Source organism: Lygodium microphyllum, chromosome 8 (assembly GCF_053477565.2).
Source record: "Lygodium microphyllum isolate KBCC chromosome 8, Lygodium_microphyllum_v1.1.10, whole genome shotgun sequence".
Lineage (NCBI taxonomy): Eukaryota > Viridiplantae > Streptophyta > Polypodiopsida > Schizaeales > Lygodiaceae > Lygodium > Lygodium microphyllum.
Window position 1 is genome coordinate 58,272,153 of NC_141142.1, and position 26,541 is coordinate 58,298,693.

A 26,541-nucleotide genomic window follows, 5' to 3' on the forward strand; every position below is an offset into this window, starting at 1 on the left:
TGGCCTGCAGCCCGTTTCTCCTGCGCCTGGTCGCTTCACCTGCAGCTTGGTCGCTTGCGACTGTTTCCTATAGCCTATGACCTGTCAAGTACCGTCGAACCTGCTGCCTGGTCTGTAGCTTGTTGCCCCTGCCATCTCTTCTGCACGTATCAATCTTCTGCACGTATCAAACATTGATAGCTGATGTTTGAAGTTCCTGCTCGCTTGTCATGAGCTTTGTGAAATGCGCACAACCTATGTGCTCTGATACGAGTTTGAAGTGAGCGATGCGCAATGGTGATGCAATGTCCTGCGATGAAAATGTCAGGTAGAGAGCAAAATGTAAGCAAGAGTAGAGAGAGAGATGCACAATGTTCTTGGGTACAATTTTGTATGTGTACCTTTAGGTTTTAGATAGATATATATGAAAGTACAAATGTGCTAAGGGTGTGTTCACACCCATGCACATATAAAAGGCACGATGGTCCTTTATTCCCAACTTGTCACGGTTTGCGGAAGGGCTGGGATGTGGAGTAGACAGTAAGTAGGGAGGGTGATCAGCTGAAAAAGAGGGTGGGTAGTAGGGGAAAGAAGGTGGAATGCTCATGCAAGAAGGCGTAATGTAGTCTGCAACCTAAAACTAGGTCAAAACCCTTGTCCACTGAAACCCTCATCTCGAAATGCATTTTGGGATCATAACATGTCTGTTTTGAGTAGGTGGAAATGCTGTTTCAGGCAACTATGAATAAGTCAAATAGTGCATAACTAACTATACTAATTGACTGGCGCTATAACTATGCCAGCTGTAGGTGAGTGCAATAAACCAAATATAATAAGTGATAAGTCAGTGGCCGTGTGAGGATCATAATGACCACCGACGTGCGAAGTGTAGACATGTGGACTCATCTAACTAGGTGATCCATCATCAATGTCTGCACGTGTTGAGCTTGCCATCTCAACAAAATTGACGAGGTTGACTAGCTAAAATTGGCCGACATGTAAAATAATGACAAAAATTAGTGATTTGATCAGCTATAACACATGGCACTATCACGTGCACACAAACTGTCCGACCTGCCCGAAATAGGTGCCCACTCTTGGTGACTGCTGGAATGCCCAACTGTGCCCAAGAGAACAAATTATACAACTGCGGTCTGACAATGCGAGCAGTCCAGGGGATGACTAAATCTCTAACACTTTGATCTCGTACTCCATCAACCTACAGAGAGGCACAAACCCATTGTGGAAAAGGCAATGAAATCTCTCTTTGATCTCATAATGAACATTAGATCTGCAAATAAAGTGCTCCTCGGACTCACGCTCGAGGTGGTAAGGCTAGCAAATGCTTGCATCCTCAGACACGTGTATACCATCTTGTCTCAATCCTCATTTGTCCTACAGCACTAGGTATCTTGTGGGAGAGGTGTACATCCATGCATTGTGGTCTAACAATGAATCACTTCACTGGTGTGTTCAAGAAATGCTGTTGGTATTGTGCCATCTTTGTACTGAGGAGCTTTGGGGGGTGCTTCCATTCGCATATCAATCTTGACAATATCTGACCTGATAACTTGATTCAGTTCAGTAGGAGTGATATCTGAGTGACGGCAATTCAAACCAAACTGTAGTGATGGAAGTGCATCCATTTGTAATCCTTCTTCCCCAAACCATGTTGCATCTCTAAATACTAGCAATGTCTCTCTAGTCTCTACTAACTGTTTGGTGGAAGTCAATGCCAAGTGTGGATTTCTATACCTAGGGAGCTTCCATATCCTCTGCAAACAATTCACTGACTGAAGTTAGGCCTGTAACCTAAGGTGCTGCTCCTATCTCTGCTTTAACAATCTCGTGGGGTACCAATGATTTGCTCCATATCATGTGATTGGTCATCATCACTAGTGGCCTCTCAATATTCTTCCAAAGTCTTTTCGCAAAGATATGGGCCCCATATTGGGATCTGTATAACAAGGCTGGGGTAACCAATGTATTTAGTCCGGGGTTCTTCCTGGAATTAAATATATGCACATTTCACATGGAGTGCTCCAAGTGCCGCATAACCTTTGTGCAACCTGGCAGCAGTAAACTGATGGCCTGCTCTTTTTGGTTTTTTTTTTTTGGGGGGGGGCAGGGGGTAGAGAGAGAGAGAGAGAGAGGGGGGGGGGGGGGGGGAGGGGGGGGGAGGAAACAGAGGGAGTGCTCACTCATTTCTCTGCAGGCTGTGGAACTTGCTAAGCATTTTTCTGATGGACGATCTGCACGTACCATAAATGGGTGCCTTGGAAAGTTTGTCCGCAGCCAATGTTATGAAGAAAATCAGCCAAGGAAGAAAAATGAAGTGGATATGAAAGAGGGTTATGCATCATGATGGTGATTTTATGACCTGACAATGGCTTTGTTGGGATAAGCTCTTTTGATTGAACAAGAAATCGACGACTCTGAGCAGGGTGATAAGTGTGCCTTCTGTTCATCACCACCTCCACATGTGCACGAGTATGGGACGTAGTCATGCACTGATATGTGCTGAAATTGAACTTCTTACAAAGGATGAAAGTTCCAGTAACAGAGCACCATTCCTGTCTTCAGAACTCTCAAGGTGATGGTGAGACACATCATCTGTGTTCTTGCGTGTGTGCCAACAGCAGGCATTTGACACTCGGCTCGTGATGCATTGTTTTGTACTTTTATGTCTCTATTTCCATCTAATTGTTATCTGTCCTTACTCTCAGGGCATCATATCTTGTGCCTGAATCATTATGAAGCTCCATTATCAGGCACTGCTCACTTCATTTGGTAAAGGGCTCTAAAATAATTTTGCCGAGCATTTACTGAAAGCTGCTTCCTTTGGTGATTTTGGGTGTTAGTCTCAATTGCACCCTCAATTGAAGCATATTGGTGTAATATGTGCTTACACATCACAGTTTTAAAATTTTGTACCTTCTAGTTGAGAGACAGGACAAGAAGTAAAAGAACATGAATAGTTTGTGCAAACTGCTGCTGGTCAAGAGTTTCAATTTCCTGCTTTTGCAGCAGAGGATAATGATAAAGATGGCATTTCTTTCCTAAAAAGTACTTTGTCCAGGAGAGAGTGGAATGGATTGTAAGGAGAATGGGAATCACATACAGGCCATAATTCTCTTGATAAACATGAGAGATTTTGTTCTGTGAAAATGTTGAGGATTAAACTTGTTAGGCAAATGGCAAGGACCACTGATAGTTTGCATATGCATTTTGTAGGATTAATTCTGTTACCACCACATGTCCTTCCTTAGAAGACACTTATGCCCATTCTAGTTAGTGTTGAAGAGTGTATGCTTGGAAGTCTATGAGGGTGGTTTTGTACAGTCTATTTGATGGTGCGAACAGGCCCTGGTATGTAGATGTTCGTCGTCTGTAGATGTTTGGTTGGTGCACCGTGTTGAGGGCTGATGACTAAGCAGGGAGAACATGACAAGAACTAGTAGTTCAAGTTATACATATTGAAAATGATTTTAATCCCTTTCAAGGGCTCTCTCATCATGACTTGAATTCCACATATTTGTCTCCTATTATGCAAGGTGCAATCATTTGAACACGATTAGGATTGTCATCATGGTTACTATTCTACAAATTAACCTCTTTTATCCAAGGTATTTTGATTATTTTCAAGGATTTCTAGGAGGCTTTCTGGTTTTAGTCCCACTTCCAAGGATTGTCTATTTCAAGATTGTTTCATCTTGCCACCATTTGAAACCTCTCTTGGTGTATACAAACTCTTGAATCCTAATGGTTAGCAATTTGCAATTTGTTTGCAGTTGTAAATCTTGTACTATTGGCATGCATATTTTTACTTGTAGTGTTGGGAACCATCTCAATCTTCATCATTGTATTTAAGCCCAACTCATAATACCATCGTTGTAATTAAGGCATCTTCAATGTGATTAATATGAACTAAAAAGGTGCATTGCAATTTAGATTGTAACTTGATAGTGTGCACAAACCTTGTGCAATGGTGCCATTGGCACAAATACAAGAAAACCTAATTGATAAAGCTGCAAGAGTTCCGAAATGCATCATGACCCTAAAGCACCTTGGGCATTTTGAACTCTATGATAGCTATGTTGTCTATGTAAACTCTATTTTCCTTCTTTTCGTGCCACTTAATCTTGTCGAATTCACTTGGTTGTGCTTTGAATTGTTGGAGTGTAAGCTCATATGTGATTCACATTTTGGTTTCCTCAAAACATGTTGATTGCTTTAATGTTTTAACTTTATCTTGTATGTGTTTAAATTCCAAAGTTTTTTTCTTTATTGGCTCTCGTATTACATAATTTTTTTTGGAATTTTCACATGTAGTGATAGGAGTTCATGGCTAGGTTCTAATGTAGTCCCAGTTGTTTTTTGTTTTCTTGGTATTACGTCCTTGGATGCCTAGTTTTGCCTATTATTATGTCTTGAGGTGATTCGTTTCTAGTGCTTTTGTGGGACTAGTGGAGGAATTGCTAGTTATGGGGATAGAAAGGATTTGGGGTGAGTTTGTGATGTATCCTATTTGATGCATCAACCTTCAATTTGGATTGCATCAATGAATATGTGTTTTAAGATAGAGGCTCAATGATTAATGACTTGCCTTGATTCATCAAAGAACACCTAGTGGTTCACAAAAGAGACAATAACAATAGTAACACATATAATAGCTAGGTATTGGCATACATATTGCTCCTCTATCTCCACCTCCAGGTCACCTTGATGCCTCATCTTTTAAAACATGATGGTGGCTAGATTTATCCTCAATGTGGGTGAACTACATGGTGGGCTCATCTTTGCTAAGTAGCAAATAGTAGTCCATCCTTCTAGAGGCCATGGTCCATGAATCATGCATTACTATGTTCAAATCAATACCGCTTGCCTTTTGTTATAATCTGCTTTGAAAAGTATAGTGCCAACCATGGTGTCATGTATTTTATGGATGTATATTGCTCCTTTGAAAGTGTTCCTCAACTACAACAAACATAACATGTGGTCTCTCCATTACCTTTATAAAGACACGTTCTTGTCTTCTAATACATGCATAATTTCCTTAGGATGGTAAGGATCATGGAGTTGCAATTGGGTGTAGGCATGATAAATTTTCTCATGGGAAAACCTTGGGTTTAAGGAAATTTATAGCAAGCTATAGATATGGGGGTAATCACTCCCATCAAATTGCCATGATATTTGAATCGTGTTGTTGAATCGGTGACCCATTTTGTGGAGGTATTAAGCATCATGATCTTGGTCTTCATAGGGTCTTTAATGTAAAGGTCTCTCTTCAAGGAAAATATTGAAAGAATCTATATGGCATTGTAATGTCATTGTAATCTTTACAAGAATTAGAGATGAGAACAATATTGTTTGCAATCAAGACCACTTTTGCTAATGGTGCTCTTGACCCTCAATCTTCTATTAGTCAAGAAATCTTATCCATGTACAATCCAAAGAGCATGGGTTAAAGAGGAAAACCCTACTTTATGTCAACAACCTATAGATTACAACAAATCCCATATGGGCTCTCTACTCAACTTGTTCTCATTTAGTGTGAGGATCCCCCATATGCATGTATCCTATAGTCAATGCACGAATTTCATTAGTATACTTATGAATCTAGGTATTATGTTCATGGAACAAAATGGAGAATATCAGGGTTGTTTCTACCATAAGTTTTCAAGGTCATTCTAAGAATGATAGAGAATGACCAATTATGGCGCGCTCGCACACGCAACTATTACTATATTTTGATAGTGATGAGTATGGACACACTTAGGACCACCGAGACGCTTTTTTCTCTCTTTAGGAGGTTTTTTTTCCTCACTCTTGTATATATCCATATTTACTTCAGGGCGTACTTAGTCTTGCAAATCTTCTTCTTCCATATCTCTCAATGCACTTTGAGTTGTGCTCTCTCAAGCTTCCTCTTTTTCTAGTTGTGTACTTGCATTTTTGCAACCCTAAATCCAACAATTGGTAGTAGAGCGGACTTCGACCTCTTGGATAGAGTTGTCAACACCCTCCACTTGATTTTCTCATATTGGGATGAGATTTGATAAGCATTCTCAAGTGGACATGTATTGTGGCTAGCCCTTAAGGGGTTTGGGTCATTAGATTTTTGATTCGGGTTTGTTTTGATCTTTGTTAGCACTAATGCCAGTATTGCATGGGCTATTTTGTCATTTTGTGCATAATTTTTATCATCAATCAATTTTGTAGGTAAGAGCCCTTACAATCTCCTTCATACTGTGCTTTATAGCACATATTAGTTTTCTTAATATTTTCCTCTATACGTACAACTTTTGTATCAAGTATAGTGAATGGCCATGGATGGCAACAATGATATATTACACATATTGGTTGTTGAGGACAAGTTGGATGGAACCATCTATCAAATGTGGGCTTATATGACAGATCATGTATTGGTTGCAAAGGGGCTTTGAAACATTGTATATGGAATTCAAAGATGTCCTATTCGTATTTCAAAAGTTGCAAGTGTAGAAGAAAGGACAGAAATAGAAGCTATTGTAGGTTTTGTTCTAGTTAGAGCACTATCATCACCACCTACTCTTGAGTAGATGTGTTGGAATGGTAGATATGCAGAGTCTCATGCTTTGATTGCATTATCTGTTAAATGTACTATGATCCCACACACTCACTTATATAGGACAATTAAGGATGCTTGGGATATACTTGGACGTCTGTATCAAGGAAGAAATGAGGCTTATGTTGCTTACTTGCATAAGCATTTAGAGAGTGAACATATGGATGAAGGTGATCCCATGTCTAGTTTTTTGACAAAGGTCAAAGATCCTTAAGGATCAGGTGATTGGTATAGATGAGATTTTGGTAGAAAGTCCACTTATGCACATTGTTCTCAATAGCCTTCCTAATCCTTATCATAGTTTTGCATCTACTCTTCATTTGATGATGAAATGCAATCTAAATTCTTTGTCATTTGACGAGTTGGTTTCTATTTTGATGCAAGAAGAATAATTTATGCAAAATAGGTTCATTATGTGTGTTGCAAATTAAGATTTTGTGGCTAATCATAAAGGTAAAGAAAAGCTTCCTTTTGTGCTAGTAAACAAAAATCTGCAATTGTTGTATAGACAAAGAAGGCTAATATCAGGATGAGAAGAAAAAAGAGAGTTGGATGTTTTGCATGTATGGTAAGGCAAAAGATCATGTCATTAAGGACTATTCTAAATTGGCTGCAAAAGAGGCTAAGAAGCAAGAGGTTAGTATGGCTATTGTAGATGCCTCTCCTTCTAAATTAGGATATGCAAAGGTTGTACATGATACATAGTGGGATTTTGTGCACAATGCAATTACGATCCTTCTTTGATTCTAATGTACGCTACCTTGATAGTGGTGGCATGAAGCATATTAACTATTTATGTAGTTTGGCCACTTCTCTTGAGCCTACCCCTAAGGGCAGTACTGTGGCATGTGCCAATTACTCCTCATCATGGTAAAGGAGTTGGAAAATTGTTATTTGTATGTACTTGAGATAAAAAAGAATTTTCTATCAATTTTTGCACTTGCCAAGATTGGCTTGATCATGAAGTTTGTTGATGATAGATGCACAGTTCATGATCCCTCTTGTGGCGATACAATTATTGCAACTGGTACGAGCTCAATCATTATGGTAAATGTGTGGAAGATGTGGCATCCATAGTTGTAGATTCATAGGCTACTTTAGATACAAACCTTTGGCATGCATATTTTAATCATCTGAATTTTGCTAGTTTGTTATGCTTGTAAAACTTGACATGGTATCTTCATTGCCTAATCTAGACGCACGTGAAAAATACATTTTTGAAGGTTTCACATTGGGCAAAAATTTAGCATTCTTCATTTCCAAAAGGTGGTTTAGTGAGAGCTATTTGCAAGATTTAGCTTGTACATAGTGATGTTTGTGGTCCAATGCAAACAACATCTTTTGGAAACTACTTGTACTTTGTGACTTTCATGATGACTATTTCATGCATGCATAGGTGTATGGCTTGAAAGTTAAGTTCAAAGTATTTTTGTGCTTCAAACAGTTTGTCAGCATGGCTAAAAATTTGTTGGGATATAAAGTGGACACTCTTTGTTTAGATTGAGGGGGGGAGTATATATCGAAGGATTTTAATGCATATCTGGTAGAATATGAAATAAAATACCAATGCATAGTGCCGTGTACACCACAACAAAATGGTGTAGTTGAGAGAAGAAATCACTCACTCATGGCGATGGCATGATGTATGATTAAGAATCAAGCTTTGCCACATAATTTTTGGCTTGAGGCTATTTTATGTGTAGTCTATGTACTTAACATATATCTCACTAAAGATTTGTAGTCTATCACTCCCTATGATGCTTGGCATGACAAAAAGCCATTTGTGGCTCACTTGTGTGTTTTTGGCCACTTAGCTTATGCATTGGTTCTAGTGCAACAATACATGAAGTTGGATGATAATGTTGTAAATGTTTTTTTGTTGGATACAGTAATGAAAGCAAAGGTTACAAGTTATACCATCCTCAAAGTAAGTGTATTTGGCCAACTGTGATGTTGTCTTTATGGAAGTTTCTTTTCAACCTTTACTTTCATGTATGAAAGAGACAAATGTAACTCATAAAATATCTACGATACTTTGTTGCCTCTTTTTAGTAGTGTGTAGTCCCATGCGGTACCAAATGAAATAGTTTTTTAGTCTATGCAAGTTCTCATGATAACACATATTAACCTATTTTGACATAGATGTAAATGATGCACTTTTTGATGAGAGAGTAGAGATTTAGTCTAGGACTATGCCAGAGTGGTTGGTGCAAACATTATGTGACAGTAAGTTGGATGAATTGTTGGCTAGTTGTATTATTTAGGCTCTCATAGTACCTCTCTTATGTATCAAATTGTTATATATTGGTTGTTTCTAGTTTGTGTGTTGAGGATGAGCCTATGTCTTTTGTAGAGGCACAAAGTTCAAAAAATTGGAAGATTGCTCTACAATTTGAGTATGATAGTGTTGTAAAAAATGGAACTTGGTTCTTATTTGATTTGCCTCATGGCAAGAATGCCATTCACACCTAGTGGATTTACAAGTTAAAGTGCATACCAAATGGCAGTATTGATTGCTACAAAGTTGGACTTGTGGCAAAAGGTTATGCTCAGTAGAAGGGCATTAATTTTGATGAGACCTTTGATCCCATGTATTTCATGATAAGTATTTGTAGCATTTGTGCATTAATAGATCATAATTGTTGGAATGTACATTACTTGGATATCGAAATTACATTTGTGAATGGTGATTTACATGGGGAAGTGTATGTTTTCCAACCTTGTGGTTTTGTGTAGAAGGGACAATAAAGTAAAGTGTACATATTGAAAAATGCATTTTATGGCAAGCACCTCGGGCTTGGTATGATAAGATACATGCACTTTCCTATACATGAGTGCTAGCTCTTGTTCACTGCATCACTCCCAAGGGGATTTTGTCACCATATTTCTATATTGATGTGTGTGAACATACTTAGGATTGTTGGGACACTTTTTTTTCTCTTTAGGAGGTTTTTTTCCTTGGCCTTGTATATATGGCAATTCACTTTAGGGTATACTTACTCTTGTAAAGATTCTTCTTTCACACCTCTCAATAAACTTTGAGTTGTGCTCTCTCAAGCTTCCTCTTCTTCTAGTAATGTACTTGCATTCCTAAAACCTCAAATCCAACGACAACTAAGTTGAGAAAATACTAATTTTCTTAAGGGTTCATACTCCTTTACAATAGTTTGGAACTAATGAAGACAAAAGGAAAATCATAAACAATGAGTTTCCAATAGGTCATAGCAGTATACTCTTCTATAAAGGAGAAATCCAAATTTCTTGATATTGCAAAGGATCTTCACAAGTATAGATTGGCCTTGAACCCACATATAAAGTAAAATCGCAGGAGAAAGGTGAGAGGATGGGTCAAGGGAATTGAAGACAAGCTCAAAACAATAGTTGAGGAGATGGTCAAGATCTTGAGCATGAGAATCCTCTTTAAGTTTCAAAAGGGCCTAGTCCCTTGATGATCCATAAGCCATCCCCTTTGATTACAAAGATCCATTAGCAAAACATAGAGCTCAACAATATGTGTAGAGACATCATATCACGACCAATTCGAGGAGATGGACACAAGTATTCTAGCTAAGATAGCCTTGATCAGCATCATGATGCCTCATGGGTGCTTCTTAAAATCAATCCATCCATTTAGAGAACCTTCAAAAGGTCAAGACCACATGTAAAGGGTAAGTAGCCATTTGCAAAAGGTTGAATGATTACTAAGTGCAATGGAATTTATGGTTTTAGATGGTTTTTGAAATGACCTAGCATATAGTAAAATAACTGTTTTAGTGTTTCTATTGTAATGAATTGTTAAAGTTAAAGGTGACATGAAGTTCTCATGTTGATATGACAAGTCTAGAAACATTTGGATGCTATTTTGAGTTGGTTTTGTTAGTAAATGCTTGGCAATGTTTTCGAATTGTAATATTTAGGCTATAGTGGAGCATTCATGACATGCTAGAAGCTTAGGTAATAGTGAAGCTATTTTTTGGTTGTTGTTTTAGACCAAAGTTCAACAATTGTAGTTTTGCCAATGTTGCTATGCGAGCCAATTGTGAGGTATGTAACATCTTCATCACTATATTTCTTTCTTATTAAAAGATGTACGCATAATCAAGCTTTTAAAAAAACATTTTAGTAGGCTTAGCTTATGATTGTTATGAATTTTAATGTGTGTTTAATGTCTTCTATATGTAGATGGAGGCTTATTTATTGTTGTACATTGTTAGTGGAGAAATCCTTCTCTATAGAGGTCTCTCATGTCTACTATGTAGGTTTTACAAGGATGCATAGAGAGAAACCTTGACTTGGAAGGGCTCCTTGTGGCACCATGTACTAGTTGTATGCTTTGCAACAAGGAGATTCTTGTGCTCTTGTTCCACAACGTTCACTTTCTAGAGAGCAAGCTCCACATGTGCTAGCAAGGTGTACACAACGTTGAACATATGTATCATACGTACTCGCATATGTATAATACTCTTATTATTATGTTATGCCTAGTGTGTCATGCATGAGACTTTTGATATTAAACCTGTACATATTGCTTCATCATCATTTTATGTACTCCATATTGTGTCCAAAGGGATTAAGTGCTCTAGTTAGCTTTGAAGAAGTTTATAAGGGGAAAAGTTTTTATGGGTTCATAAGTATACCCCTTGAAATGACTGGTGGTTGTATCAAAGAGCAAGTTCGTTGGAGGTTTGAAGGATGAACTGAGATATTGAGTTTAGGGATTAGGGTACATTTACATCCTTGATGTAGTGGCAACTCTAGCGATGCCTCTTTATAACATTCTTCTTTCATTTGCTTATTTTAGTTGGTATACGCCATCGAGTATGAATCTAAACAAAAATCAATTTACATGTTTGGATTCCATATTAGGTGATTATATTGGCTATATCACACACACACACACACACACACACACACACACACACACACACACACACACACACACACACACACACACACACACACACACACACACACACACACACACACACACACACACACACACACACACACACACACACACACACACACACACACACACACACACACACACACACACACACACACACACACACACACACACACACACACACACACACACACACACACACACACACACACACACACACACACACACATGCGTGCACGCACGCACGCATGCGCACACACGCACACACGCACGCACGTGCACATGCACACACAAAGTACATGCACACTCTCATATATACATGTGTATGAGAATGCGTGTGTATGCATGCATAATGTGTGCACATATGTAAGTGTGTGAGGGTGTGTGTGTATGTGCATGTGCCGTGAGTCCAAAATTTGCAATCTCAAGGTACCTTTTGTTAGAGAAGACTAGTGTACCATGCCCCACATTTTTAGGACCAAGCTTACCTGGTTATATAGTATTGTTTGAAATGCATAATTCTTACATGATGCAATGTATGTTACTATATAATGCCACTTTTTATGCCAATATGCGTACACATAAACCTTCATGAATCAAAACCCAAGACTTTTTGATTCTATCAATTGAACATATGTAGAGAATAACATGTCATATTAGAAAGCCTCATAGTAATCAATATGATAACATTGTGACTATCATGATTAGTAGTAGCATGTAAGCATGGCATTTCTCATTAATTTTAAGTGCATGTGATTTCAATATACATAGACAAGAGAGCATATTCCCAATGTAACATAGATCAACATGCAATGTAGACATCTCTTTATGCCTTTTTTTTGTCCACCTCTTGTAAAAAAAACTCTAATTTAGGGCTTGGAGAATCACACACACACACACACACACACACACACACACACACACACACACACACACACACACACACACACACACACACACACACACACACACACACACACACACACACACACACACACACACACACACACACACACACACACACACACACACACACACACACACACACACACACACACACACACACACACACACACACACACACACACACACACACACGAGAGAGAGAGAGAGAGAGAGAGAGAGAGAGAGAGAGAGAGAGAGAGAGAGAGAGAGAGAGAGAGAGAGAGAGAGAGAGAGAGAGAGAGAGAGAGAGAGTCCCCATCCATGGGGAACCTTCCTCATCCCTCAAGGTCATTCCACCACTTGACTAGAATTCGAGATTATCCATTCCTAACAGGAGGTTGGGGTTCACAATGCTCTACATTGTTATCATAGGCCATAGAGGGATTTACTAGCTCAAAACACCTCTAAGTTCCTTCGCCTAAGATGATGTAGCAATAACACGCTTAGCCTTTTTCACCACTTAGCTCTCGGTCTTGGATACCAAGTAGTGCCCTTTTGGGTTTGTCTCAAATACTCCAGCATTCTCATTAGACCTTGGGGCTAGTCCAACCACCAATGACTTCATTGGCTCCATAGATCTAAGAGTCGCATATCCTCTTTTTGTTGATCATGTGAGCGACTGGCTTTGAATCATTAGGTGCGGGTAGAGCCAAAGGGGCTCCGCTGTCGAAGTAAGGGTGCCTATCTCTTGGATAGCATCGCTGAGCATGGGGTTGCTAGTATGGTAATTGTCTTGGCATTGCATGGCGTTGTGCCCAAATTTTCTGCAATTGGCACAAGGCCAAGATCTAGGATTAAGACATTCAGATGGGAAGTGGTTCCCTCCACAATGCACACACTAGATGTGAGGTCGTACTTGCCTTTGTATTGACTCTTGTAGTTTGGTTAGCTTAGACTTGAGCTCAGCTATCGCTTGGGTCTGGTCGACACTCTTTCCTTTATCTTGCTCGTTGGGGGACTACACATTTGCTAAGTACTGCAGTTCTCTCGGCATTTTTAAACATGTCACTCCCTTGTTGCATAGTCCTAGAGCTTCTCTCTCTGAGCAAGTCATCTACTCAAATGGCCTCCTCAAAGACTCTTGCAAGCATACCCCTTTGCAGGTTTGAGTTGCTTGCTAAGGCCTTATAGAGTTCTTCATTGTGAATCCTATGAATAAATACAGTGGAGACTGCTCTCTCATTGGATCACTGAGCTGCACGTATCCTCTTGTAGAGACTCCTCACATGTGTGTCGTAGTCTCATATATCCTCTTTGTCTTTTTGGTTGATATACATCATCTTAAATAATGAGGTTTGGAGTATCCTGCCTTTGAGAATCTCTTAATAAAGAGATCCTTTAGATGGGTGAAGTTATTGTGTTGGACATTATCTAGATTGATAAACCAAGTCATCCCTTGTCTCCCAAGCAAAGACTGAATGCTTGTGCTCGTTGAGTGGGGTCCATGATGTTGTTAGCCTTACACACCACCTCAAACTACTTGACTTAATTGTAGGGGTCATTGCTTGCTTTTATCAAGTTACTTGGCCACTATGGGTATCTTCGTTTGGCTCATGGTATTTTGGGGACTTCTAGCCCACCGGCCAGCAATGATGTTGCCAAGGCTATCCCACTTTTCTTGGTGTTGCTTTGTCCACCAGCAATCATTTTGTGAGTAGCTTGCTCATCAATGTAAGTTCGGCTTCTTGAGCTCTCTCTCTATCAACATTGCCTCCCATTCTGTTTCTACATGAGATGCCTAGGATCCAGTGAACCTCATTGAGCTCTCTCTCCTAGTTCAACCTCTAAGCCCTTTGCTCCTGGGTATAGCTTGCTATGTGTTTTAGTGTGATTCATCCTAGCCTCCTCTCCTCCTCAAGAATAGCTATGATATCAGCTATAGGTCTTCCATGATGCACTATCCTTGTCCATTGGTCATACTATGTGATAACTTGCTAGATGTTGTCCGGGTATCCTACCACGTTAAGGTCAAGATCAAGGTCGAGATCATTAGTATCTGCCATGGTAGTTGGCTAAAGATGTGTCCTTAATCTTGGCTAATCCTTCCTTCCCTCAGCAATCTAATGGTTTTGTCTTCCCTAGATCTTTGTTTCTGGTGTCTTGGGTCACTCATTTGGTTTTCTTGGGGTTGCACTCCTACTGGTGGGTTTGTTTTAGCTTAATCCCTTTTAGAGTGTTCCTTGTTAATGCAACTAGTCTACAAATGTACACACACTTATAAATTTGAGTGGTGTGACTCGATGTGAATTGTGCAAAATCAAGCTTTCCAGCTTTCACATGCACTTAAGTGCCTACAATACATAGTGTAACCTTAGATGAAGTTAATCACATCCAATCAGTTTCATGCTGTTGCAACTTTTTCACTGGATCATGATTAATCCTAGTAGTTGATTTTGGGTCCTTCATGGTCTTGATAGGTGGTCCCGATGGGTGTTCAATGTAGATGGTCAACATAGGTCTCTACTAGGGGTAAGCAGTTGATGGTCAGTTATTTTAGTCACTCCTAGACTATTAGGTCAAATTGTTGAGTATAAACATCTTTATGGTCTCATCTGTTGGTCTAGACTTCAACCTGGATTGTTGGATAGCTAGCTGTAGGCCCTAACAGGTTTTGAAATGATAAAAAATGGTCAAAATTGGTATTTTGGACAACTTGTTCAAGTCCTAGATTCAGATGTTTGAGAGGCATGTTAAGGAAAATGACCGTTTGAGTGGTCAGGCGAACTCGGACAAGAGCGATGCTTGTTCGAGCGTTTGAGTCAACCATCCTAGGCCTGAGGGTTGGCTGTCCGAGGCTTGAGGTTTGGCAATTCAAGGCCCAAAAATGGTTTGAGTCATGAGTGGATTCTTGTCTGAGTTAGATGTCCAAGTGGACTTAAGTGACTCAGATGTCCAAGCCCGATGGGAATTTGGCTGTTCAAGGCCTGTGGTCTCTTGAGAGGTAGAGGAAAAAAATGCCGAATGGAGAGAAATGGATAAAATCAATCAAATACACTACCTATTAATGCACCTAGGGTGCTAACCTCATTCAATGAATATCAAGGGAGACCCAAAACATATGTGGAGCGCTTGAATGTGATAATGCCAAGGATTACTGTTGCTACTACCTCTTGACCTGTAGCTCTCTATCTCTCGCAATAGCTCTCTCTATCAATCTCTCGGTGTGCAAATGAGCTCTCTCTTTCCCCTTTTCCACCTTTTGTTCCTCTTTTTTTCTTCTCTATCCCTATTTTTGCCCATGCATTAAAATCTTTTTCCTTTCTTCCTCTGTTCCCTTTTTTCTTGGAAATGCAGAGATTTATCTTTTTCTTCTTTTCTTCTTATTTTTCACTCCTTAATGCCTCGAATTTGATCAAAATACACTTCTCCTACTCTAACCAATGCACAAAAAGCTTTCTAAACCTAAACTAATCCACAAGAGAGATCGAATGTCCTTTGACCCTCTCGCTTGCTACCTAAAACCAAGCACACTATTTTGGAGATCAACTTTTACTTTGTCACTCGATTTGGAGCGCGCAGGTACTCAATATTGAATCCATTGGTTTGTTTGCACTCTCATGAGCAAATCACGAAGACCCATGGACTTCTTATTGCTTCAAGCATTTCAAGTCGAGAGCTATGGCTACTCTCACATAGCTGTGCACACTCTTTCACACACAAATGTAGTGAACTTACCTTTGAATCGGATCGAGTTGCCTCCTCCCATGAATCTGCCCAAGTAGCTCCATGATCTAAGATGCACTCTCAAACAAGCTCCATCTCCAAGCTCCAAGCCTCGATCTCCATAGCCATGTGCATGAGAAAGGAGAAGAGAAGAAGAAGAAGATGACGAGATGAGAACAAGAGCTTCTCCGCAGTCCCTCACTCTCTCACACACATTCGCCCTCTCTCACACTCCCTCTCCCCCTCTCTCATGCACAAGAAGGAAGTAAGAAGAGAACAAGTTTGGCCACACACCAAGAATGAGCTTATTCATTCACTTTTTGATTTTTATACATGCCCTATCTCCTTGTAAAGAAGGACTAATCTAACAATGGAAATGAAAAGGAAATCAAATTATTCTAAGCGACACACAGCAAGAAATGTAACAAACTGAATTACAAACATGGCTATGCCATGGAACATCTTCTATTACCATAACACAATGTAGCCATGAGTTGTTAACCAAGTACAAGAAGATGAAAGACAAGCAAGATAAAACTGTGATAATGCCGAAGAATGATGCTACATTAGCACTTCTTGCCTTTTTCTACAAAACCCTAAATCTCTCATCTCTCTTGGTTGAGTATTTACAAGGTTTATAATTTTAATAGGCTTCAACTCTCATGTTAATAATTTGCTTCATTACAAATCATCCCCTTCTAGAGATGTTTTGTCCTCAAAATTGAAAATATTGAGGTAGTAGGCAAGTTGTTAATGAAGAAAATTATGTCAATGAAGATCCATAAGCATGTGGAAGTACTTTGTGCGAAGAAACATCACAATGAACCTGAAACAATGAATTGATTGCTTGCTGTCTAAATGGGGTTGCATTAATAAAATTGCCATAACTTTTGACTGGAGTGTCTGAATTTAGTGTTTGTAGTGTAGAGATGAAATATACACAACTTGAGGCATCATCCCATACCATAAAGACCACTTTTTGATGTCATTAAGGAAATTTAATTAATAATATTATTTTAAAATAGCAAGCTGTCTCTGCACAGACTATCATCATTCATCTTGCAAAAGCCATGGAAAAGTGTCCAAATAAGAAGAGGGTTGCCAAGTGGACTCTTCCATAGGTAATGTCCCTTCCATTTTGATCAAAAATTCAGTGAGAGTTTGATTCCTAAGAACCTTTTCACACTTCCCAATAATCTTCTCAAGTTCATAGACAATTAATCCATCTTCATTAAGTGGTGGAAGCTCTTTAATAACTTGTATATCCTGCCCAATATACTTCTTCAATTGTGATACATGAAAAACATCATGTATGCGAGTAGTTGAAGGCAATTGGAGCTTATATGCAAGCTCTTCAATCTTTTCCAACACCAAATATGGGCCATAAAATCTACGAGTCAACTTGTTATTTCCATCCTTAAGGGATGCATAATGAGTCTTGGGCACCTTCAAGAAGACCCAATCTCCAACATCAAACTCCATGTGCCTCCCTTTATCATCAACATAGGACTTCATGACATCTTGTGCCTTGCATATGTTTTCTTTACATTGCTTCATAAGCATCTCTTTTCTTTCTAACTCATCCTTCGCTTGTGGATTCACGTCTTCATGAAACATGGCTGAGGGAATTTGAACCTTGTATCCATAGAGTACTTCAAAAGGAGCCATCCCAATGCTCATATGATATGTGTTGTTGTAGCAAAATTCAACAAGGTGCATCCAATTATCCTAAGATGATTGCGTGTCATGACAATAATGTCTTAAGTATACTTCCACCCATTGGTTAACCCTTTCAGTTTGACCATCAATTTGAGGGTGATAAGCCGTACTTGGGGCAAGAGTGGTGCCTATGGAAGTAAAAAAACCCTTCCAAAAAGTTTCCATGAATCTAGTGTCTCTATTTGACACTATCCTCAAGGGCATACTATGTAGCTTGAACATTCCTTCCATGAATTGATCGGCTACTTGTTTTGCTAAAAATTGTGTCTTGGTTGGAATAAAATGGGCTGATTTGGTAAGTCTATCCACCACAACAAAAATGCTATTGCAACCATGCCTTGTGGTAGGAAGGCCCATAATGATGAAGTCCATTGAAATGTCGGTTCATTTTCCTTGTGGGATAGGCAAGGGTTGAAGGAGACTGGCTAGTAATAAAGAAGAAGCTTTATTTTGTTGACATTCCAAGCAATGAGAAACATACTCCTTCACATCCCGCGATAGGCCTTTCCAATAGAAAATCTTGTGCACTTTGTCAAAAGTCTTAAAGAGACCAAGATGACCAGCCAAGGGCAAAGAATGCATTTCTTGAAGGACTTTTAGCCTAAATTTGCTTTGAGGATCAAGTAGACCTTTCCCTTGTACCATAAAAGTTCATTATGGCATTTGAAGTTTGGATATTCTTCATTTACTCTTTGCTATAATTTTTGCATTATTATGGCAGCATGCTCCTCCATCATATATTCCTCTTGTATATCATTTATCCAATCTTTATATATAGTGGAGACTGTATATACATTACATGCCCACATCCTAGATAGCGCGTCCACCACTACATGTCTTTTCCAGTTGTGTATGCTATCTCAATATCATATGATTGAAGAGTTGCCAACCACCTTCTTTACTTAGGATACAAGTTGGGCTGTGAGAGGAAGTATTTCAACACCCTATGGTCACTTTTCACTTTAAAGTGACTTCCATAGAGGTAAAAATGCCATTTTTTGATTGCATGTAGTATAGTTAGCATCTCTTGCTCATATACATGCATTTGCCTCTATTTTTCATCAAAGTTTCTACTCTCATATGCAATGATGCCATGTTCTTGGGCTAAAACAACCCCCAATCCTCTCCCACTAGCATCCACATAGATCACAAAGACATTAGAAAAGTCAGGACAAACCAATATGGGTGTTGAAATGAGGAGTTGCTTTAGCTCATTGAAGCTTTTATCGCCTATTTCATCCCAAAAGAAAGCTTCTTTCTTTAACCTATCAATCAATGGTGCAGCCACATGAGCATAATTCTGGATAAATCATTGGTAGAAAGAAGACAAACCAAGAAAACCCCTCAATGAAGTGGTATTTGTTGGAGTAGGCCAATCTTTCACACATTGGACCTTTTTCGGGTCAACCTTGATGCCATTTTCTCCAACAATATGTCCCAAGTATTCTACTTCTTTGACTATGAATGTACATTTGGTTGCTTTAGCAAACAACTCGTGACTCCTCAATATGTCAAAAACTTCTTTAACATGGTGTAAATGCTCTTCTTTGTCTTTACTATATATCAATATGTTGTCAAAGAACACCAAAACTGTCTTGAAAAAAAGTGACAGAAGAATTTTGTTCATTAAAGCTTGGAATGTGGCTGGAGCGTTTGAAAGACCAAAGAGCATAACCATGAAACGATACAATCCCCTCTCGGTTGTTCTAAATGCAGTCTTGTATTCACCCCCTCCTTCATGCGTATTTGGTGGTATCCAATCTCAAATCAATCTTTGAAAAGGCATTGGCGTCCTTCAATTCGTCCAAGAGATCATCAATCCTTGGTATTGGATACCTATTTTTGATAGATGCCTTGTTCAAGTCCCGATAATCTATGCACATGCAGAATGAACCATCCTTCTTCTTGACTAAGAGAACGGGAGAAGCAAAGGGAGATTGACTATTAGAATGTAGGCATAGGAATCCACCTTGAGTAAGGGTCTATAAGGGTAGATGTATGTGAATGGCCTTAAGGGGCAGGGAAAACCCTAACCCTAGCTTGGCAGAGGTTATATAAATAGCCTATGGGTCACTATCAGTGTGAGAGAGTGTGCCCAAGTTGTACTCTAAGCAACTTAGTAAACAAGATTTTGTTCTTGTACTTTGAGCTCTCATCTCCCTTGTGCACATCCTTCTTGCTGCAAACTCTGAGTATTCACATGGTATCAGAGCTTCCTCTGATCCTTTCAGCTTCCTCTATCCTCAGCTTCACTAAGTGCACGTGATTTTCCATCATCTTCATCTTTTCCCTCTTACCTCCATAGCCAAACCTTGACCCTCCTTGAAGGACCTGGGGAAGCCAAAGGAGAGCATTTTAACTCTTGACTTCTACTGAGGACTTTTTCCCCAACACAAGCTGACCTAGTGTGGCACATTAGAGGGCAACGTTATGCGTCATGGAGGGAAGCATTGAAGAAATCGCAAATTAGGCACAAAATTTGCAGCCTCTTGTTCATCACCATGGCACGGCTTGTAGAAGACACAATAATGGTGGGTGTCTTGGGGCAATGATAGCCCCCCAAGTGGGCTTCCTAATCCTAAAAGTGTTTGGAAAAATTCCATCTCTGCTGGCCACATAGAGGCAAACCCTAACTGTCTATCTCCTGGCAGCCATAACCAAACGTTAAGCTTGCTTCAAATTTCAAATTTTTCAATACTCCTATCACTATAGTGATTCTAATCACTGATTGATCTTCTCCAAATTCAATTGAAGCTTTGAAAGCTCTATTTCAAAGTTTCTTACCCTCGGTGGACCTCCTTAGTTCATAAAACAACCCACATCTTACATCTCAAGTGGCATAAACTTTGATATGAGTGCTTGTAAGCACTAATGTTGCATTTTACAATCATGTTGCTAGCTAGATATTAACTCAATCTGGTTTTTTTATTAAAAAAGTAAATCCATCAAGTGCTTTATGTCAGTTATCTCTTCTTGCTTGGTTGTAAGGCTATGTGTACAACTATAAACACATAGACCATATCCCAATATTAGTTTGCTGGTACATCAGAGATATGAGTGTTATTATACTCTCCTCTGATTCATCCAAGAGCATATAGTTGTTCGATAAGCCGTGCTCTACTAAGAACTCCTCAAACATGCCACATTATCAGGAAGAGCTTGAAGTCCAGTCAAAGCTCACCTCGTTGAAACCCATGAAAACTGTAAAGCTTAAATCAAGAGTTGTTCGAAGAACAAGACCTCCTAAATCCTATCTTGAGATATTGCATATGTATGATTTCCAATCGTTTTCAACTCTACAACTTTAAAGTTGGCTAACAGTTCTACTATTCGGCTGTACTTGGCCACATGTAAAGGAATAGACACTGTCATTGCTTAAGGAAATATGTAAGAACTTCCTAAAATGGCCATGGCCTATGCAAATGTAAGGCCTCAAATTTGCAAGTTCAATGGAAAAGATTTCCATCCTTGGCAAGTTGTGGTAAAATACAAAATGATGAAAAGAGGCTATTGTCCCTTAAAAGGAACCAAAGTTATTGACCCATCCAATCCCCTTGATGTAGAAGATGATGAAAGAGCTCAGGCCATCATCATGCTTCATTTAGATGAATCTTTAATTCATCATATGGACCAACTCTCCACTGCTAAGAAGAAGTGGGATGAACTTGAAAGGCTCTATGGTGCTGCAGGAAAGAACTCCAAGATCTTTCTAAAGATTGAGTTTTTCAGCTTGGAATACAAACAGGGAGAAGATCTAAGCAAGTTTATTTCACATATTATGAAGGGGCTTATAGCACAACTTGCCTCCGTTCAAGCACCCATTCATGATGAAGATGCCATTGCCATCCTTCTGAAATCTGTGAAGAAGGTTTTTCCAACCCATGTGACTACCCTAACTAACATTCCAAATCCAACCTTGGTAAGTACCTTCTAATCTTGCATGTGAAAGGGAGCGACGGATTGAAGGTTGGACTCGAGAGCTATAGCGGGAGAGCAAGAGCAAGAAAGGGAGAGACTAGAAATGGGAACTCCAATAGTCATAATGTGTTACCAGGCATTCCTTTATTCAAACTGTCACTAAAAGAATAAAGAATAAAGTGACGGTGATGGGCGCATGCCACCTGAAGTGTGCAGTGGCGATGACTGTCAGTGTAGTAATACACGGGCGGCTAGGCAGAGGCGCCTTTACCCCCAACAACCTCCCACTTAAAGGTGAATTTGCCCCGATGAGGAGTGGAAAGAAAAAGAAAAAAAGAAAGTACAACATGTACACATGTACAACAGGATGAGGAAAGACATCATCTCATCCCACGCCCATCAACCTCCTGAGAAAGGCAAAGCGCTCTATAGAGAGGCTTTTCGTGAGCAGATCTGCAGGATTCTGGTCAGCCGAGATCTTGACAAGATCAAAAGACTTGTCATCAATGACCCCACATATGAAGTGATACCTCACCTTAATGTGTTTCGTCTTCGCATGGAAGTCTGGATTCTTGGCTAACTGAATAGCACTCATAGAATCCGAATGTAGTGTAGGGATAGCATCAATACCAAGGTCAGCAACTAAACGACCCAACCAAATGGCCTCCTTGCAAGCCTCAGTGGCTGCAACATACTCGACCTCTGTAGTAGAAAGGGCATGCATTTCTGCACCCTAGACATCTAAGAAACAATACCTCCAGCATAGGTGAATACATAGCCGGAAGTGGACTTCCTACTATCTGCATGTCCTGCATAATCAGAGTCAGTGTATCCCACGACTCCTGTATCATGGCTGCCATAGCATATGCATATATCTACAGTGCCCTTCAGGTACCTCATGATACCCTTCACGGCATCCCAATGCTTCTTGCAAGGTGTAGCCATATAGCGTGCCACAACACCAACTGCAAAGGCAATATCTGGATGAGTGGCTATCATGGCATACATAAGACTGCCCACTGCGGATGCATAGGGAATCTCGGCCATCTCGGCCCTCTGCTCATCTATCTGTGGACAATCAGCCTGTGATACCTTCACATAAGAAGGCAATGGACAGTCAATAGGCTTTATGTCCTGCATGTGGAAGCGCTCAAGGACTTTATGAATGTACTCCCTCTGTGACAAGTAGAGGAGTCCCTAATGCCTGTCGTGTCTAATGTGCATACCAAGTATGTGAGCGGCCTGTCCCAGATCTTTCATCTCAAAGCTCTTCTTGAGCTGAGCCTTAAGAGCATCTAGCTCATCATGAGCTTTCCCTGCTATTAGCATATCATCCACATAGAGTACCAAAATCAATAAAGAACCATCACGGGCTTTCTTCGTGTAAAGACACGCATCCATAGCACTCCGGCTGTAGCCCTGTGACTGCATAAAGGCATCAAACTTATGATACCACTCCCTCTCTAGGTGCCTGTTTCAAGCCATAAAGACTTTTCTTCAATTTGGACACTAGGTGCTGCCTGCGAGGTTCTGTAAAGCCCTTAGGCTGCTCCATATAAATCTCATCATGCAAGTCCCCATGTAAGAAAGCCGTCTTGACATCCATCTGGTATAAATCCAAGTCAAGTTGAGCAACCAAAGCCAAGACTAAGTGCAGGGTGGTCATCTTAATCACAGGGGAAAAGACCTCGTCAAAGTCCACACCATGCTCCTGCTTAAAACCCTTTGCTACCAATATAGCATTGTCTGCAGGCTTGGGGTGTCCAGGGGTACTTTTTAGCTTGTACACCCACTTGCATGGCAAAGCCTTCTTGCCCGTAGGCAAGGAAACCAAATCCCAAGTGTCATTCTTATGTAGGGAGTCTATCTCAGATTGCATAGCCCTCTCCCAGGAGTAACTCTCACCCCTGTGCATAGCCTCATCATAGGTGAAAGGCTCTCTTGCATCTGTAACCAAGATATAATGCATCGAGGGCTGAAATCTATCAAGTGGACGTCTGTCTCTAGTAGACCGTCTCCCGGCAGGCTCTGCTGCCTGCCCAGCTGCCTGTCCAACACCCTGACCATGAGCATCTACTGCAGAGCTGTAGGCTGTCCAACTGGTTGTGCAAGAGCTCTCGACTCCTCCTAAAATATGACCCTACGGATCTCAACAACTCTCTCAGGCTGCCTATGCATTTTGTCTTCATGGAAGACTGCATCATGACTGCGGATGACTTTCTGCGCCTACGGATCCTAGAGATGGTAATCCATCTTGCCTGCATCCCCATAACCAAGGAAAATGCATTTGACACTCTTGGGATCCAGCTTACTTCTCTTGTCCCTGGGCATATGGCAAAATGCCTCACATCCAAAGACATGGAGATGCGCATAAGAGGGAGGTTTTTCAGTCCATACCTCCTCTGCAACTTGGAAATCCAAACCACTAGAGGGTGATCTGTTTATGACATGCACAGCTGTACTAATTGCCTCAGTCCAAAAGCTCTATGGTAGGCCTACATGGCTAAGCATACTGTGTACACGCTCCTGGATGGTTCTATTCATCCGCTCAGCCAAGCCATTCTGGGGGGGTGTAGGGAGCGGTCAACTGACGCTTAATACCCCTCTCATCACATAACTACTCAAAAGCACGTGAGACACACTCACCCCCATTATCTGTCCTTAGGCATTTTAGCCTATACCCAGACTGGTTCTCAAGCAATGCAAGCCATCTCTGAAACAAAGCCAAGACATCGGATTTCAGCTTAATGGGATAAGCCCAAACTTTTCGTGAAAAATCATCTATGAAAGTAACAAAATACTTTGCACCACCCATAGACTGACAAGGCATGGGCCCACAGTTATCCGAATGTACCAATGCCAAGGGCTCAATCATGCGTGGCCTACCAGACTTCTTATGCGTAGACCTGGTCTGCCTGCCATAAAGACAATGCTCACATGAATCAAAACATGCATAATCAAGGGGCGGTAAGTACTGCAAACCAGAAAGCATTTTCATTCCCTTCAAAGACATATGGCCCAAATGGGCATGCCAAAGAGATACATGTGGGATAGAACCCAGAAAGAGGCTGCCAGCCTTGGCATCTCTCGCAATCACAAGTCTGCCATGAGTGATTTTCTATGTAGAGTCTCCAAAACATACATGCTATCCTGCGCCATCAAGCTATCCACCTGACATGAGACTGCATGTCAAAGCAGGTACATGACGTACATCCTGCATAACAAAACTGCTGCTAGAAGGAAACTGCAGCCTAATATAACCAATGCCCACATGGTATGAATGAAACCACTCTCTCGGCAAGGTGTCACATGAAAGGACACACCTGAGTCCAAGAGCCAACACTGTGCATACATAGAGTGTATCTCTGTCATCTGCGAAGCACTAGAAGAAGCAGTTAGGATATAATCATCATCATCAACATTCTCAGGTTGCATAACATTGATCTCTTCAATTTTAACATTGGACTTTGCAGGTACTATGCTGCAATCAGAAGACTTATCCTGCACTTTGTCTTTCCCCTTATCTTTGCTCCTTTCATTGCACAATTCATGGCATTGTGGCCTAATATGGCCCTTTTTCCCACAATGGTGACAAGTAACATCTGCATTCCTGCCACGAGATTTGCTACGTGACTTCCCACGAGACTTGGACTGAGATTTCTGAGAATCCCATCCATGGCCACTACCATTGCCATGCTTTCCATATCCATCATTCCTGCCTCTAATTGTCATAGCATGAGACACATGAGAGGCATCCAAATTCTTACGGTTAACCTCTTCCTGCAGAAGAGCACTCTCAACATTAGATAATTTCAAGGTAGCAGTAGAGGCACATAATGCAGTGCGGAATACACCCCATGACTCTTTAAGAGTACCAAGCAAGGAAAGAGGAGTGACATCCTTTGTAAAAGTGATGTCTTGCGAAGTCAAGTTCTTGAGTATAGCATGGAACTGGCTCAAGTGAGTAGACATAGTCACATTCTCCTTCATGTGCAGATCCATAAGTTGCTTCAGTCAATACATCTGACTCGCTGGACTTTTCTTATCATAGAGATTTTTGATCTTTTTCCACAACTGCCATGTACTTTGTTCTTCCTCAAAGACATTATAGTGAATCTGTTCTGTGAGAGACAATACAATAGTGGACTTGCATAACTCATCAAGCTCAAGCCATTCCTCATCTGGCATAGTTGCAGGCGGATGCCCGCTTAACCTCAAAGGTTTGATCTGCAATTTTTGCACCAACACCTGCCAAATTTGGCTCTTCCAATAAGAGTAATTCGTACCATCAAGCTTAGTGATGTTGAAAATAGCATGATCAGTGGACGAACTCGCCATAATGCAGGTTGGAAGACTGTAGACAGTTCAAAACTGCTTGTTGTTTACTGCAAAAAATGACAAAAAAATCACCAAAATCGAGGAAAAATGGCGAAGAAAGTGGAACAAAAGATACTGCCCACCAAGTATTAGTGAAAGTACATCATTTCAGAGTGTTTTAGCATGAAAAATACATATATGCTTGCTGTAATAAATTTTAGATTTCAGTAAAAAGAGAGCTAATAGTGCCAAAATTGGATCCCAAGGCAATCAGATACTGCCAAGACCAAAGCCAGCATCATGTGGGCATAGCATAAGCATATGACGGTTGATAAGCATGAATCCAACACCCAAGTATGTCATACAAACATCTGCCAGTGAGTAGGCACACCCCCCAAGCAATGGGGCAAAGTGTTCCTGCCACTACCAAAACTTGACACAAGTAGGTGTCAGTTGACAAAGATACGGATCCAAAATTGAGACTTAG

The 26,541-nt window shown here is 40.3% G+C and overlaps 1 protein-coding gene across 3 annotated transcripts in view; it reads left to right on the forward strand.

The window, feature by feature from the left end:
* Positions 1-2,967, forward strand: part of LOC148032335 (antitermination NusB domain-containing protein) — a 95,999-nt gene extending 93,032 nt beyond the window's left edge. The window contains exons 7-8 of one of the 3 annotated variants that reach the window (XR_015691610.1): positions 2,195-2,572; positions 2,706-2,967. Coding sequence is in view for 1 of the 3 variants with exons in the window: in XM_087682963.1 (XP_087539089.1) it covers positions 2,195-2,344 (150 nt within the window). In the remaining 2 variants the exon portion in view is untranslated. Of the gene's footprint in view, positions 1-2,194 lie in introns of all 3 variants that reach the window. The other 2 variants (XM_087682964.1, XM_087682963.1) reach the window with 2 other exon arrangements.
* Positions 2,968-26,541: the final 23,574 nt, after the last annotated feature.